The sequence below is a fragment of the Lactuca virosa genome, chromosome 6, assembly GCF_052849685.1.
Source record: "Lactuca virosa cultivar CGN04683 chromosome 6, Lactuca_virosa_CGN04683_v6, whole genome shotgun sequence".
Taxonomy (NCBI): Eukaryota; Viridiplantae; Streptophyta; class Magnoliopsida; order Asterales; family Asteraceae; genus Lactuca; species Lactuca virosa.
This window is the reverse complement of record NC_136431.1, coordinates 66,378,702-66,397,099: the sequence shown is the minus strand read 5'-3', so window position 1 is coordinate 66,397,099 and position 18,398 is coordinate 66,378,702. Positions and strand designations below refer to the sequence as shown.

Below are 18,398 nucleotides of genomic sequence, written 5' to 3'. Positions count from 1 at the left end.
GAGATACCTGTCTTATCCAACACCTTCCCATCACCTATATAAACTCTCCTTAGGGTTAAATTTCAGCTATGACTTCTTTCTAAGTGCCTTGGACGAAATTTTGGTCCATTCCCTCTCTCTCTCTCTCTCTCTATATATATATATATATATATATATATATATATATATATATATATATATATATATATATATATATATATATATATAGTTTTCCTTGGTTGCTAGAGTTTGTTTGTGAACCATTAGAGGCGCGACACTTGTGGCGCTTGCTACCAAAGGTCTTTCAAGCAAGGATTTAAGATTATTTACAATAACAATCTTAAAGGTATGTATCATTATCCTTATCATGTGAATTTCAATTATATTATAAAGATCTAGGGCTTACAATTGGTTGTTCATATTGTATGTTCAATTAGAGAGAACATAAATCTTAATTAGGGTTGCATGCACACATAAGATTGTATGTTATGCTCAAAACCCATCAGATTCAAGATACATATCTGAACTTAAAGCTTAGATCGTGCACTCAGTTACATAAACATAACAAAATCAATATCAATACACATGAGTTTTTAGTTGAGCATTAATACAATAAATTAAATACTATCAAAATTCTTTCAATGAATTAAACCATAATAAAAAAAAATCATCTACGTCTAAATAAAAGTATTGGGACTTAGCCCATAATCAACACTAAATAACTAAAAGAGACTATAAAATCAAACATAATGCAAACCAAGGGTCGGAAGCTTCACTTGAAACCTTCTCCTCCTTCCTTCTGGTTCCTTCCTCTTCTATTTTCTCTCTATTTTGCATTTTTTTTCATCATTGAACGAAACTAAGGCTCTATTTAAAGGTTTTGGAAACCAACATAAATCTCGGCGAGAAATAATTGTTGTGGCGCGATTTGCATACATCAGCAAATATCTTCGAAATCTTCATTAATTATGGAATTATCCTTAATTAAATATTTGATTAGTCTTCAACCTACGAATTTTGCTCAAGAATGCGCCTTTATATCTTTCATTTTAACATATTATCCTTTTAATATGAAAAATACAGATTTGTAACAATTAAGTACCAAATATCTTTAAAAAATACAGAAAAATATAAAATATATCCCTTAAAATATTTATAATTTAAGACATATCACTAAGACATTTTTCCAATCGGTTACCATAAGATGTAATATGAACAAAACGTGTACTTAGATGGTATTTTGTATATAAAAACTTAGTTTACTACTATTTTTTGTACGGATGTTTTTTGAATAATTTTGAAATTTAATTACCTTAATAAATAATTATTGTTTCAAAAAGATCTAAACTTTAATAACCATGGTATATAACTATATGGTATGTACCATTAAAATTATACTAATATAAATAATAATTGTTTTTAGAAAAGAAAGCAGTTTTCGTATACGGTGGGGAGTATTTAATTTGTTCTCTTGGGCCGACGAGGGAGCATTTTTGTTCATCTTTATTCCCACTCACCTGTTTTCCCTTTCTTCCTCCACCTCTCCTTCTCTCCATCGCATTTTTCCTTCGATCAAATCGATTTCTTCATATAACAGCAAGGCGAAAAAGGATCCCGTATTCTATACTCAATCCATGGCGCTTGGCTCAGGAGGATCGAGTGTCGTGGGTAAGTTTCATGAACCAAACATATGCTAAATCTCTTTCGATCTTTTGGGTTTGACCAAATCAACTTATTATATCGCAAAATTTCATCTTTACGCTACCGAGATCTTCGATTGCTTTAATAACCTTGCAGATTGATCCTTTTATTAGGGGTTGTAACTAGGAATTTGAGGTATTGCATTGAACTTAGACAACCCTAGGTCAATGACCCACGTCGTTGTTCGTTCGCGATATCTACCTGCTATATGTATAGGGTTTAATTTATGTGTTTTAGATGATTCCACTCTCGATCGGAACTTGGATGTAGAGGGTTTATGATGTTTAACAGTGATTCTTTTGTTGATGAATTCCTGATTCAAATTCGAAATTTTTAAAACCATATCGGGGGTGTTCTTCTTCCCCCTTCATTCTGTTAACCTTTTCTATTGTTTCAACCATAATCGTGATCAATGGATGTATGAATTTTGTTGCAGTGCCTCGAAATTTCAGATTGTTGGAGGAGCTTGAGCGTGGAGAAAAGGGTATCGGAGATGGCACTGTGAGCTATGGAATGGATGATGGTGATGATATTTATATGCGTTCTTGGACTGGCACCATCATCGGCCCTCACAATGTAATCAATTTTTTCATTTTTTAATCTTCTTCCACAGTAATGAACCTTGTTTTTAAATCTTCTATCGTATTATAGCATAATACGTTCATTTCTTTCTATTACAACTTGAATAAATCTCAAAATATAAGAAAAATGTCAAATTTAACCTTATGTTTGTGGGTTTTCAGTCTGTGCATGAAGGACGCATCTACCAATTGAAGCTATTTTGTGACAAAGATTACCCTGAGAAGCCTCCTACTGTCCGTTTCCATTCTCGGGTTAACATGACTTGTGTCAACCATGAAACTGGAGTGGTAAAAAAAAACATTATCATTTACATCATCATATCCTCAATCATGATTTCTTTTATATATTACATTACTTAAAATCTCAAATCTTGATATGCTACACAGGATACTGCGTTTGACATACATTGGACTAAGGCCAGTTCGACAAGGACTTGCTCGCAGTCCCAATTTTTGTCCCATCCAAAAAAAGGGATACGGACTTGCCCGTAGTAGTCTCTTGTCACAAAAGACATAAATGCCCTTGTCAATAGAGACTCAGGCTAGTTTCTTGTCTCAAAAGACGTGAATGTCCAGATAAAAGTTGCAAATTTTTATAAAGTGGGATTGAGGGGGTGTTTGGCTTAGCTTTTGAGATGACAAAAGTCCTTTTAGGAAAAGATCAAAACTAAAAGATTTTTGGCAAAAGACTTTTAAAAGCTACTTTTGGATTTTGGATAGAAGGAAAATCAACTTTTTGGAAAAGTCAGGAAAACCTGACTTTTTGCAACTTTTCCAAAAAAGACTTTTGTCATCTAGAAAGCTAAGCCAAACACCCCTGAGTCTCTTGTCTATGTCAAATTTAAAAAAAGTGGGATAGAAACTTGTTCTTAATCTCTTATCTCAAAAGACGTGAATCCCCTTTTTGTCCTATTAAAAAAATGTGGGGCAGAGACTTGCTCTCAATCGCTCGCTCGTCTTTTAAGACGTGAACGCTATTTGCATTGCGACAAAAGTTGCAATTTTTTTGTTTTGCTCTGAGCCTCTTGTCACAAACTTTTTGATTAATTATTTTTGTTGAGACATAAATATTTGATGTTGAAAAAGTTGTATAATTTATTGGATTAAAAAGTTGTATAATTATTTGGATGATAGGTGGAACCAAAGAAGTTTGGGATATTGGGGAATTGGCAAAGGGAGTACACAATGGAAGATATATTGATTCGGTTGAAGAAAGAGATGGCGTCTCCCCACAATCGCAAGCTTGTTCAACCACCGGAAGGCACTTGTTTCTAGTTGGTGAAGGAAACTACTACTACTACGGGTGTTGTAATAGATGAAATGAATCAATGACATTTTTAATGGTTTGATTGCCTTGAAAAAAAAAAGCCATGTGAATGCTTGGTGATGTTTGATTATTAATGGGATTTGTGTTCGTGTCAAATGTTTAATATATATGTATTTCTTTTTCTACAAACCAAAGTTTTTAGTTTTTACAACAACTACTGTTTATTTTAAAATGCATTATGTGACGCTTCAGGAGATTCCAATGTCCATAATATTTGGACTTAAAAGTGGTTTTGTGTTTACTAATATATATGTATTTTTTTTTCTGCAAAAAATAAATATATTTTTGTTGTAACTTTTGAGATTTGAGATATAGAGTTATTAGTCTGGTACGTGGCCTACATGTTGTGTGGCTAGCGTAAAGGCCCAGTGTGGAATCCGATCCATATTGAAATTAATATCGACTTTGAGTCATCTAGCATGGTATTAGAAAAGATATTTGATGAAAATTAAAATACTTTGTTTTGGAATAAATATTTACATCCGTACTGGTTGATCGGATACTTGGTTAAAACCTAACCGGTTTTTGATATAATTTCTTATGGGATTTGGATTTTGGATAATCAGATATGGGTTTGGTTTATCCAGTTTTAAAAAACTTATAAAGAATCTGTTCAGTTTTTGAAAAATCAAATTATTATATTTGGTTTTAAAATTCTAACAAAATCAGATAAAATTTTGGTTTTATCGTAACCTGTTAAAAATCTGGGCGGAAAAATCCTGAAAACTCAATTTTTGAAATTATGTTAAAAACCGTCAGATTAGATAAAACCTATTCGGTTTTAAAAATTAAAACCAGTTCTTTTTTTTTTTTTTGAAAAAAAAAACGATCTTGTTTGTGAACCTCTAGTTATCATATACTCACTAGATTTTAGTATTTGATGTGTCGTATTAAATATTAAATATTAAATATTTTATAGTTTTTAGTGAGTTTCAAAGCTTATAACGAGTATATTGCATGTTAGATATGATTGTTTTTTTTTTTTTTTTTTTTTTTACTATAAAGACTAAACGGTATCATAAAGGGGACACCGACGATATCCGACGTGGCTCCTTTTCACCGCCGGTGAACATTGCGCCGTGAAGGGGATTTCACTGTCGGTGAAGCACCGCCGGTGGTCCTTTACCGTTGGCGAAAGTTTGATTTTTGTGGGGATTTTAAGTTTGGAACGTTGCCAAATAGTCGGCAACGGCTAGTTTGGCACATTTCATTTTTTTTTCTTTTTTAATCTACTATATATACAAATCAATTTTCCAAAAAAATCATCACTATAAACTCTGAACAACAATTTTTTTTTGAAAATGTCTTCCAACAATCGAAACTCTTCTAAACAAAATGCTCCAAACCAAAATGTTAACAACCCTTTCAAACTTTTCGGCTACGATCCGTCATCGCCACCACCTTACCGGCCACAAAGGGATGGTGTTCTAGTTATTATTCACAATTCCAAATGCCCCAACAATTCATTTCCAATCTCAACCTCAAACCCAACCATCTCAAACCCAATTTCCATCCCAACCGCCATTCACACCTTCAACCGAACACGAAGAACAACAACAACAACAAAAGAAAGGGAAGGCTGCTCCGAGAAGATGAACACAAAAAGAAGAAGTTGATTTAGCAAGGGCATGGGTCGAAATATCTGAAGATTGTGGCACGGGAATAGGTCAAAATCGTGATCAGTTTTGGTTACGTATCACGGAGCGTTTTTGTAGGGGCATAGTTCGAAATCCAGATTATCGGACCTTCGACCAATGTAACTCAAAATGGAATCTTATGAACAAATTCGTCAAACTGTAACAACGAAAATTTTTCAACCAATTTTTTTTTTCATTTCAAACATAAAAATCACATGTCATATTTCCCGAAAATCCCAAGTATCACATTAATACAATTTATTTAGCAAAAGTTGTTTATCACATAAACCAGGATCCTCCAAAACATATCTCCAAAACGAGTATGTGTACAATCAAGCCGGGGCCTTCCCGCGATCATCGGAAGTACCTGAAACACATAACACATAACACGGTAATCACGAAGCTTAGTGAGTTCCCCAAAATACCACACATAACACGGTAATTAGCCTATCATGGCTATATCTCAATTAAGACCCTCCGGTAAATGTGTCTCAGTGGGACCCTCCGGTCCCACAACTCGGGTGGAGCCTCCGGTCCTAACACAGTAAAGCTCAGCATAATACTCAACATAAATCACAAAGACATAACGCATGATATCACAATACTTAATAATAGCATACAAGACCCTTCGGTCACACAAATTACCACTCAAGGTATGTATAGTATGAAGACTAACCTCGTAAGTAGGCTAAGTGAATGAATACTTTTGCACACGAATCACCAAGTCTAGCCTCCTCCTAATCACATAAGATAATCATATCTAATTAACTCTTTAAATTACAAATTTACTAAGTATCTTTCTCTCTCTCTCTCTCTCTCTCTCTCTCTCTCTCTCTCTCTTTCTCTTGAAGTGGGAAAAGACCAATTTACTCTTCCATGGTTTCCCAAAGACAGGGTTGACCAAACCCTAAGATCAACAGAAGTCAATTCCAGTCAACAGCCCCAAATTGACTAGACTCGCCGAGTGCACTGGTTCGACTTGTCGAGTCCCCTCGATTATCGACAATCTCATGAAGGTCCAGCCCGTCGAGTTAACCTCTAACTCGTCGAGCTTTCGTCTGATCCAGCTAATCGGGACAATCCTAATCTACTCGCCGAGTCGGCTCATCAACTCGGCGAGTCCATTCAGACTCAACTTGCATTCAGACGACTTTAAGGCAGGATACTTTCCCAAACTCCAGATCCATACTCTCAGGGCTCATATATCACGTAAAGTCATAGAGTTTACGTCCATGCATGGCATTTTGGGCATGAAATGCCAAGAACACGATCTAAATGGGTTTTTCACTCATAAATTCCATCAAGGCAAAATAAAGCAGGAACCTTTAGATGCTAGGGACCTCCTAAGGTCCATATCTGGAGTTCAAGCCTCCCCAGGAACCCCAAATCCTCAAAGTCACTAAATATAAATAAAAGAAGCCCTAATCTTCAAAAAGAGAGATCTACTCAAATAAAAGAGAAAGGTTCGAACTTGATACCTCTAACAGAAGCTCTTGGACGTATAAGCAGCGGATCTAACAGCCTCTTCACAATCCTTGCTTGGAACGCTCCTTTCTTCTATCAAAATGCACCCAAAAATCTCAAGTAAGGCTCAAAACTCTCTCAAAAGCTCAAGGGGGGCGATTAGGGTTTCTTATTAGTGAGGTGTGGCCGCAAATGAGGCTATAAGTGCCTTGAAATAGGCCCCAAACCCGGGGATCTAGGGTTTCCACTCACAGCGCCTACTCGGCGAGTCTACTCTCGGACTCGTCGAGTAGATCATTAAACTCACATGGCCGCACCTGCTTCTACTCGACGAGTTATAGCACCAACTCGTCGAGTAGATCAATGAACCTCAAAAATAATATACCTGGGAATCCGGATGTTACAATCCCCCCCCCCCAACTAGAATCAGACTTCGCCCTTGAAGTCATACTCCGCAAATAACTCTGGATGATGCTCCCACATCTCCGACTCCGGCTCCCAAGTCAAATCGGACCCTCTCCGATGCTGCCACTGGACCTGAACCAGGGGCACTTCCTTGTTCCTCAGAACCTTCATCTTTCGATCCAAGATCACGATCGGCCTCCCAATATAATTCAGACCCGCATCAACCTGAATGTCCTCCAGTGGCACCACTTCCGTCTCGTCAGCTACACACTTCCTCAACTGGGATACGTGGAAGGTGTTATGGATATGACTCAACTCCGCATGTAGTTCCAAATGGTACGCTACCCTACCCACTCTGGCGGTCACCCGGAAAGGACCGATGTATCGGGGCCCAAGCTTGCCCCGTTTCCTGAATCGGATCACCCCTTTCCAAGGGGATACCTTCAGAAGGACAAAATCTCCAACCTGAAACTCAAGCTCGGATCGTCGTCTTTCTGCCTAACTCTTCTGGCGACTCTGGGCCGTCAGTAACCTCTGCCTGACCAGCTGAATCTGCTCGGTCGTCTTGAGCACTATCTCAGTGTTACCCATCACTCGCTGCCCCACCTCTCCCCAACAGATAGGAGTCCGACCTTCTCCCATAAAGGAGCTCGAAAGGAGGCATACCAATACTAGAATGGTGGCTGTTGTTGTAAGAAAACTCAGCCAAGGGCATATATGTGCCCAACTCCCACCGAAGTCCATAACGCATGCTCGCAGCATGTCTTCAAGCATCTGAATCGTCTGCTCGCTCTGCCCATCTGTCTGTGGGTGGTATGTTGTATTGAAGTGCAATCTCGTACCCAACTCCTCATGAAACTTCTTCTAGAACCTGGAAGTAAAGCGCACATCCCGATCTGACACTATCGACGTCGACACTCCATGCCGAGCTACCACCTCTCTTACATATACCTTGGCCAGTTTCTCTACAGAAGAACTCTTACTAATAGCAAGGAAGTGAGCACTCTTCGTCAACCGGTCCACAATCACCCAAATTGCGTCGACACCTCGCACGGTCCTCGACAATTTGGTGATAAAATCCATGGAAATATGTTCCCACTGCCACCGAGGAACCTCTAGTGGCTGCAACTTACCATGAGGACGCTGATGCTCGGACTTAACCCGACGATAGGTCAAACACCTCTCAACTACCCAAAGCCATGTCCCTCTTCATACAGGGTCACCAATAGTCTCTCTTCAGGTCCGAGTAAATTTTAGTGTCCCCTGGATGGATTGAGAATCTCGATTTATGTGCTTCCTCCATCAGAATACGGTGTGCTCCGCTAGTATATGGCACCCAAATCCGCCCCCGGAAAGTCATAAGCCCTCAACTATCTGTCGAAAACTCGGACACCTACCCAGTCACCCGCTCCCTTTTTCGGTTCTCCGGTCTCATGGTCTCCACCTGGGCCTATCGAATAGTATCCAAGACTGGAGTCATCACTATCATCCTCATACACACATCTCGGATCGGAGCACTCTCTGCCCTATGGCTCAGGGCGTCAGCTACCACATTAACCTTGCCCGGATGATACAGGATCTCACAGTCATAGTCTTTAACCACATCCAACCACCTCCTCTGTCTCATATTCAGGTTGGGCTGATCCATGAGATACTTCAGGCTTTTGTGGTCTGTGTATACAGTACACCGAACGCCATAGAGATAGTGACGCCAAATCTTGAGGGCGAACACCACCGCCCCTAATTCCAAATCATGGGTGGGATACCTCGTCTCGTGAGGCTTCAGCTGCCTCGACGCATATGCTATCACATGGCCCCTCTGCATCAACACCACACCCATCCCTGAGATAGACGCATCGCAATAGACCACAAATTCCTCCACTCCCTCTGGAAGGGCTAACACCGGAGCTTCGCACAATCTCTGGCGAAGAGTCTCGAATGATGTCTGCTGCTCAGGCCCCCAAACAAAAGTAACGCCCTTCCGGGTCAATCTGGTGAGAGGAACCGCAATCTTGGAGAAATCCTAGATAAATCTCCGATAATAGCCGGCCAATCCCAGAAAACTCCTGATCTCGGATGGGGATCTCGGCACCTCCCATCGCATGACTGCCTCAATCTTGGCCGGGTCGACCAATATCCCACTCTGATTAACGAGATGTCCCAGGAAATGGACCTCTCCTAACCAGAAATCACACTTGGAGAATTTGGCATACAGCTTCTCCGACCTCAACACCCCAAGAACCTCACGCAGATGCTCATCATGCTACTCCTTGGACCTCGAATACACCAAGATATCATCGATGAACATGATCACCGACCGGTCCAACATAGGTCTACACACCCGGTTCATGAGATCCATGAACGCTACCGGTGCGTTGGTGAACCCGAAAGGCATCACCACAAACTCATAATGCCTATAACGAGTCCTAAAAGCCGTCTTCGGAATATCCTCCTCGCAAACCCTCATATGATGATATCCAGATCTCAAATCAATCTTGGAAAACCAAGATGCCCCCTGCAAATGATCGAACAAATCGTCGATCCTTGGAAGTGGATAACGGTTCTTGACCGTTAGCTTGTTCAACTCCCGATAATCAATGCATGTGAACCATCCTTTTTCTTGACAAAAAGGATCGGAGCTCCCCACGGCGAGCTACTCGGTCTAATGAACCCTTTTCCCAGCAGCTCCTGGAGCTGAGAGGATAACTCCTGCATCTCTGGTGGAGCAAGGCGATAGGGTGCCTTAGCAATAGGCGCCGCACCCGAAATCAAATCAATCTGGAACTCCACCTGCCTCTTGGGTGGCACACCCGACAATTCCTCGGGGAAAACATCTGGAAAATCGCACACTATCGGAACCTCAGAGATAGAACTCGGTCTCCCAGCAGCAACCCGCGTATCCATCACGTACGCCAGGAAACCCATGCAACCCTGCTGTAAACACTGTCTCGCTCGGGCAGCAGAGCAAAAAGCTGATCCAGATCGGGTACCCTCGCCATATACTATAAGCACTCCCCCACTAGGGTCTCGTATAGTCACCAACTGATGCTCACAGTCGATTACAGCTCCGAACCGGCTCAACCAGTCCATGGCCACAATGACACAGACGTCACCCATCGTGATCCGTACCAGATCTATCGGAAACTCAACACCAAAAATCTCGAGTACACATCCTCGGATCACATTTGTAGCATAAACCGCGTGCTCGTCGGCTATAGAAACTCTCAGAGGTCGACTCAACGACTCACGTCGGGTACTGATGTGGCGACTAAACGCTAATGATATGAAAGATTGACTCACACCCGAGTCAAATAACACTAAGACAGGAACATAATTCACAAGAAAAGTACCTACGCATAACACAATATAAGCACAAATAACTCAGAATAGAATAAACAAGGGATACGTACCGGCCACGACATCAGGTGCTGTGCGGACCTCCTCCGCTGTCAGCTGGAAGGCTCTCCCATGAACCTTCGGTGCCTCGGCCTTCATGGCCCTAATCTCAGTAGCACACAAAGAAGCAGATGCAGATCCATGTGCTGACCCCTGCATGAGCTGAGGGCACTCGGCCTTCCGGTGGCCGGTCTGGTTGCAATGGAAGCAAACCGAGAACCCCTTGGGGCAATCCTTCGCCATGTGCCCATCCTTGCCACATTTGTAAAAAATCCACACACGGCACAACCCCTCGTGACTCTTGCCACACTTTCCACAAGTGCGGCCCTTCTGGCCCCCAGCTCTGGTATCAGCGGGCTTAGCCCGCTTAGTCGCCGGCTGTGACTGCACTGGTCTCCGGTCCCTACCCCGAGACTCCTCCTCCTCCCTGGTCTGCAGCTCAAGCTCATTCTCCCTCCTCTTGGCATTGGCCTGAAGCTCGGCCAATGTCCTGTACGACGAGTTTGTCACAAACTCTTGTATATCCCTCCTCATAATGCTCAAGTATCGGCTCACACGTGCCTGCTCAGTGGACACGTGCTTAGGGCAAAACATCGCCCTCTCGTGAAACATCCTCGAGATCACAATCACTGACTCTGTCTTCTGCTTGAGAGATAGAAACTCCTGTGTCAAACGTTCCCTCTCCACCAGGGGAACATACTCGTCTCGGAACAACTGAACAAACCTCTCCCATGACACTGCAGCATGATCTGCAGGGGTAAAGCTGGCTGTCACAAATTTCCACCAGTCCTTCGCTCCCAAGCGAAGCTGGTTCAGTGCAAACCGAAGTCTCAAGTGATCTGGGCATGAACATGTGTAAAAACACACCTCGATATCAGATATCCATCTCATCGCAGCAATCGGATCCTGTGTCCCATCAAATTCTGGTGGCTTCGTGTTGCTGAACTCCCGGAAAAACAACGAGTCACCTCTATGTGGCCTAGCAGCGATGCCAGCTGCAGTGGCGGCAGCAGCAGCAGCCTCAGTGACAGCAACGTATCGCTCATCAAACGTCTCAATCAGGGTGGTCTTAATAGTCCCAAACATCTCGGGAATCTCTGCTCGGATGGTTGCGGCCACCTCCTCATGAATCATCCTCCGAATCTCATCATCACTAGTCCCACTGCCTCCTGGGTTGTGGTGCGTACCCACCATGATGTCTCTGAAATACAACACAAAATCATCAGAGACTCACTCGAGTATACTCACACTCGATCACTCATCCCTACTTGTTCCTTATCTTCCTAAGGATTTTTACTTGGGTTGCATACCGATCTGGTGTTTCCAGTAGTACGGGCCCAATACTACCTTCCACACCTGGTCTGTAGTCACCCCAAGTCCTCCTCCTAGGATTCTAATTCCCAAGTACTCTATATCCCTCAAATATCAGACCACTCTCGTCTCAGAATTCTCTCTCTAAATACTCCTGCTCACTACTCTCATTAGCATATACTCAAAAAACATAATCGGTAACAACGACTCCTAAGCTAAGGCATCACAAATCAGGCAACCCTAGCCCTAAGATATGAATTAACTAGCTCATTCTCTAATGCATCTCTATCATTTCATAATTATCTCATAACACACTAAATAATTGTATTTTGGGAAATCACCGTTCGAGCTCTGGCTGATTGTACACACTGTTCCATCTCGATTTCTCTTAAAACACTTTCTCTTTTAGAAAAATTCATTTTTTTGAAATTTTTTCTCAAATCCTCAGTTTGAGTCCAAACTCACCCGGAGGTGCATCCGAATCCCTCAAACCAAGGCTCTGATACCAACTTGTAACAACGAAAATTTTTCAACCAATTTTTTTTTCATTTCAAACATAAAAATCACATGTCATATTTCCCGAAAATCCCAAGTATCACATTAATACAATTTATTTAGCAAAAGTTGTTTATCACATAAACCAGGATCCTCCAAAACATATCTCCAAAGCGAGTGTGTGTACAATCAAGTCGGGGCCTTCCCGCGATCATCGGAAGTACCTGAAACACATAACACATAACACGGTAAGCACGAAGCTTACTGAGTTCCCCAAAATACCACACATATCTAATTAGCTTCTCATGGCTATATCTCAATTAAGACCCTCCGGTCAATGTGTCTCAGTGGGACCCTCCGGTCCCATAACTCGGGTGGACCCTCCGGTCCTAACACAGTAAAGCTTAGCATAATACTCAACATAAATTACAAATACATAACGCATGATATCACAATACTTAATAATAGCATACAAGACCCTCCGGTCACACAAATTACCACTCAAGGTATGTATAGTGAGAAGACTCACCTCGTAAGTAGGCTAAGTGAATGAATACTTTTACACATGAATCACCAAGTCTAGCCTCCTCCTCGTCACATAAGATAATTATATCTAATTAAATCTTTAAATTACACATTTACTAAGTATCTCCCTCTCTCTCTCTCTCTCCATCTCTCTCTCTTGAAGTGGGAAAAGACCAATTTACTCTTCCATGGTTTCTTAAAGATAGGGTTGACCAAACCCTAAGATGAATAGAAGTCAATTCCAGTCAACATCCCCAAATTGATCAGACTCGCCGAGTGCACTGGTTCGACTTGTCGAGTCCCCTCGATTATCGACAATCTCATGAAGGTCCAGCCCGCCGAGTTAACCTCTAACTCGCCGAGCTTTCGTCTGATCCAGCTAATCGGGACAATCCTAATCTACTCGCCGAGTCGGCTCATCAACTCGGCGAGTCCATTCAGAATCAACTTGCATTCAGACGACTTTAAGGCAGGATACTTTCCCAAACTCCAGATCCATACTCTCAGGGCTCATATATCACGTAAAGTCATAGAGTTTACGTCCATGCATGGCATTTTGGGCATGAAATGCCAAGAACACGATCTAAATGGGTTTTTCACTCATAAATTCCATCAAGGCAAAATAAAGCAAGAACCTTTAGATACTAGGGACCTCCTAAGGTCCATATCTGGAGTTCAAGCCTCCCCAGGAACCCCAAATCCTCAAAGTCCCTAAATATAAATAAAAGAAGCCCTAATCTTCAAAAAGAGCGATCTACTCAAATAAAAGAGAAAGGTTCGAACTTGATACCTCTAACAGAAGCTCTTGGACGTATAAGCAGCGGATCTAATAGCCTCTTCACAATCCTTGCTTGGAACGCTCCTTTCTTCTATCAAAATGCACCCAAAAATCTCAAGTAAGGCTCAAAACTCTCTCAAAAGCTCAAGGGGGGCGATTAGGGTTTCTTCTTAGTGAGCTGTGGCCGCAAATGAGGCTATAATTGCCTTGAAATAGGCCCCAAACCCAGGGATCTAGGGTTTACACTCACAGCGCCTACTCGACGAGTCTACTCTCGGACTCGTCGAGTAGATCATTAAACTCACATGGCCGCACCCGCTTCTACTCGACGAGTTATAACACCAACTCGTCGAGTAGATCAATGAACCTCAAAAATAAATAATTAAAATAATATACCTGGGAATCCGGATGTTACACAAACATTGGAATGAAATTTACACAAACTTTGAAAAGCAATGGGCTAGCGGAAAAAGTGAAGGGAGTTTGTTGAAAAAAACACACGCTACATTCCAAGATGATATGCAAAAGCTTCTAAGTTTATTAATGTGTAGGAAGTTGTCAAAAGAAGCATTAGGTGAAGGGAACTTGCAACACATGAAGAAATTGCAAATCCGCCAAAAAGAAGCCGTAAATCGTCATATTCGAGCTCGCAACAAGTCTAATCGGATGGTCACGTAGGAGTTAATCTTAATGATGATAACAACGAAATTGAAGAAATACGTACACCTCCTCCTCCAATGGGAAGGGAGAAAACAAAAGCTCGAGCAAAAGGAAAAGAGAAAGCAACATCTTCAAATTCTTCAGTCGGAACTGAACGGTCAGCCAGATCGGAAGAAATGATGACACAAATGACACAATTGAATTTAACTCCGGAGAGACATATGGCTGAAACCGTCCGACTCACCGAGTATTCGTTGTTAATGCAAGACGTGAGGCACCTCGACCCTGAAGATCAAGAAGCGACAAGAATTATGAAAGCATCGATTCGGAAAAAATAAAATCTAACGAAACGCAATTGAAAATTCGATGCTTTGTTTTTTTTCTAGGTTTTTAAATTTTAACGTCATGTTTTATATTTATTTTTTAGGTTTTCAACGTAATTTTAATTTTCATTTTTTTTAGGATTTTTAAATTGTAATTTTTAAGTTTATGTTATTTTAAATTTTAGTATGGTTTTAAAAAAAATTAATATTTTTCTAAATGAAATTTAAAAAAATCATAGGCAAGACACCATACTTCGTAGGTAAAAAATGTGAAAAGTGTAAAAGTCTACGTGTCGCCTATGTAACACCCTTTTATCATTGGCAAAAAAAACATGACACCCCTTAGCCTAATACTATTACTTCTTGGTTACTTCTAGGGACAATGACGGTAACAAACTTTCAACTTTGGTCATATTTAGTCAATGAATTTTTTTTCGTGCTTGATTACCCTTGAATTATTTGAAATTGTTCACATTTTACCCTTATGACCGGTAACAACCGGTCATAAGGGTAAAATGTGAACAATTTCAAATAATTCAAGGTAAATCAAGCACGAAAAAAAGTTCAGTGACTAAATATGAATAAAGTTGAAAGTTTTTTACATTTTCAAGTCATTATCCATTTTTATAATAATCTGTTAGTTTATCTTGCTTACTGATAGCAATTACTTAGATTAATAATTTTGATTTCGTCACTACGATTTGTTTTGTGTTGTGTTTGTAAAAAGTATTACAGAATAGAATATGTACCGCATAACCACGTTTTAGTTCATGACTTTAAATCCTAGCTCATGAGATAAACGTTTAACTAGTGTTTCTTTATTCACCTATAAGTGAAATGACAACACACAAATAAGAAATAATCAGTAAAGTTTCACAAAGGAAAAAAATGCACATATATGAGAAATAAAACTAAAAATAAGATCGAAAATCAAAAGGAGCACAATGAGAAGTACATATAAAACCAACATACAAATAGAAAAGGTAGATGCAAGTGAGTGTATAGTTAGATGTGAAGCGTTGTCCGAATTTCGAGTCATCACTTTAACAAGTGAGTGCATAGTTACTTTCATCTTACACATAGATATGAAGTATTTAATATTAATTACATGCTATGTGTTCATATTATCTGTGTTCTTGATATCTATGCTGGATGAACAAAATATTCATGTTTTATTCGATTTAAACCGTATACGTATTTTATACCTATAATTATGATGAGTAAAGATGGGTAGATGAAAGATGAGATGAGAGATGAAAGATGAGATGAATGGTGAGAGATGAAAGATGATATAGATGATGAGAAGCCTTGACCCAAGTGACGGCCTAGACATCTAACAGAGTATAGATGACAACCACAGACTATTCTAGACAGTCCAGTGGAACGCCAGCAGGCTCGCAACCTGTAGGTGTTGTGAACGATATGTTCACCAGATGTACTCTAAAAACCCTGACAACTATGAACTTGGTGCCTCACAAACAAACATTGGTAGCTATGGACTTAGTGCCTTACAAATGAACATTGACAGCTATGGACTTAGTGCCTTACAAATGAGCGTTGACAACTATGGACTTAGTGCCTTACAAATAAACTTTGGCAGCTATCGATTTAGTGCCCTATAGATGAACATTGGCAGCTATGGACTTAGTGCCTAACAGATAACATCGACAACTATGGAATTAGTGTCTGTTATGTAAACCCTGGCAGCGATGGACTTCATGCCTATTCCTTAGGAAAATCGTTAGGAATAAATATTGAGGAATAGATGATTCTTAGGGAAGATACTTAAGAATAAAGAAGATAATGGGGATGGGTTATTGGGTTAACTGTTTGATGATGAAACATAATAACTATATTATTGTGGGTTGAAAACCCTATGTACTCACCAGGTTTCCCAACCTGAACCACTCAGTTTATTTGTATCACAGGTGTCGATACGAAGCTACATTACACTGAGAGATTAACGCAGATGTAGATCATTACTGTAAATGAATGTAAGGTCTGTTTATGCTTATGTTTCTATATTGACGATGACATCCCAATGTTTTTAATATAAACAAAATACTTTTCTTCGGAGATATTTTGAAAATATATTTATCATGTTTTCTGGGAACAAATTCCGCAACATATTTCTTTAAAACTGATACTCTGATTTTTAGATAAGCATAAATAAAATTTTTAAAATGACCGTGAAATTGGGGATGTCACAACTTTCAATTGAATTCAATGGTGATGTGGTCAATTTTAAAATTATGATGCTGATTTTACTTCTAATAAATTTCTGCTAATTATCTGGGTACCAGCAATCCTTTATCTGAGGGCTACTATGAGTTTTCTAATGCTTCTATGCAAGAAATATTTGTAGACAGAAAATTATTTGATGATGCATCCAAGGGGCTGAAACGAAATAAACGTGGGGAGGTAGAAGTAGTTATGATTTTTGGTGAAGGTGCTAATAAAAAGCTAATAGAAAAAGTCAAGCTTTGGGAAGAAAAGTAGATGGTAAATGCTAAGAAGAATCTGAAAAGAAGAAAACCTGAAGAGAAGAAGGAGACTTCTGAAAAAAAAAAAGACCAGAAAACGCAAAACACTCCAAAATCTAAAAAACGAGTATGTTGATTAAAATATAAAGTCTTTCCCGTTTGTTGTACAACCAACAGATCCACCCATTATGCCGCATCTGAAGGGATCCAGAGTGAGGAAAAAGAGAATTGAGCTTTAGAAAAGTCCCAACCACACTAGTTGACAATCTAGTTGGATAAAGTTGAGCCAACGCCTTTTAAAAAGAGCGGCTTTCCGGGAGGACGTTTTTCTGAAAATTGCTAAAACAAAATTTGATGTTTTTGTTGGTACACTTTCAATGGAATTCAATGTTGATGTGGTCAATTTTAAAATTAATAATGCTGATTTTACTTCTGATAAAGTTTCTGCTAATTATCTGGGTACCAGCAGTTCTTTATCTGAGGGCTACTGTGAGTTTTCTAATGCTTTTGTGCAAGAAATATTTCTAGACATAAAATTATTTGATGATGCATCCAAGGGGCTGAAACGAAATAAGTTTGGGGAGGTAGAAGTAGATATGATTTCTGGTGAAGGTACTAATAAAAAGCTAATAGAAAAAGTCAAGCTTTGGGAAGAAAAGGAGATGGTAAATGCTGAAAAGAATCTAAAAAGAAGAAAAACTGAAGAGAAGAAGGAGACTTCTGAAAAAAAGGCCATCAAACGCAAAGCACTCCAAAATCTGAAAAACGAGTCTGCTGATAAAAATTTGAATTCCAGTTTGCTGTACAACCACCAGATCCACCCATTATGCCGCACCTGAAGGGATCCGGAGGGAGGATGAAGAGAATTGAGCTTCAGAGAAGTCCAAACCACACTAGTTGACAATCTGGTTGGATAAAGTCGAACCAATGACTTTTAAAAAGGCCGGCTTTCCGGGAGGCAACCCACGTAGTCTTAGTTTATTTTTCTTCTTTCAACAAAGAGATTGTCGTAGTACCAAGCAAGCTTGGGGAAACCAGAGGATCTTCAAAGTTGTTGAAATTCAAAATTTTCACCAACATCTTTGTCAAAATAATAAATTTCTACAAAACTTATCAGATACATTCTTTCCTAGCTGCAACCATTTTCTTTTATATGTTTTATTGATTTGTTCATTCCTCTCTAAGCATTTAGGGCAATGCATCATTTTAAGCTTGGGAAGGGGGTTAGTGTAAAAATTAGCAATTTTTGTTAAAATCTTTAAATATTTTAGTTTTTTTTAGTTAAAATTTTCAATTTTCCTTTTTGTATTTTATTTTATGCATTATTGAATTT

At 39.8% G+C, this 18,398-nt stretch overlaps 1 protein-coding gene across 1 annotated transcript; it reads left to right on the top strand.

The window, feature by feature from the left end:
* Nucleotides 1–1,458: 1,458 nt before the first annotated feature.
* Nucleotides 1,459–3,684, top strand: LOC145119682 (ubiquitin-conjugating enzyme E2 variant 1D). Its single transcript, XM_079055386.1, has 4 exons — nucleotides 1,459–1,647; nucleotides 2,117–2,256; nucleotides 2,424–2,549; nucleotides 3,396–3,684. The coding sequence occupies exons 1-4, from the start codon at nucleotides 1,614–1,616 to the stop codon at nucleotides 3,534–3,536; spliced, it is 441 nt and encodes a 146-aa protein (XP_078911512.1). The 5' UTR covers nucleotides 1,459–1,613; the 3' UTR covers nucleotides 3,537–3,684.
* Nucleotides 3,685–18,398: the final 14,714 nt, after the last annotated feature.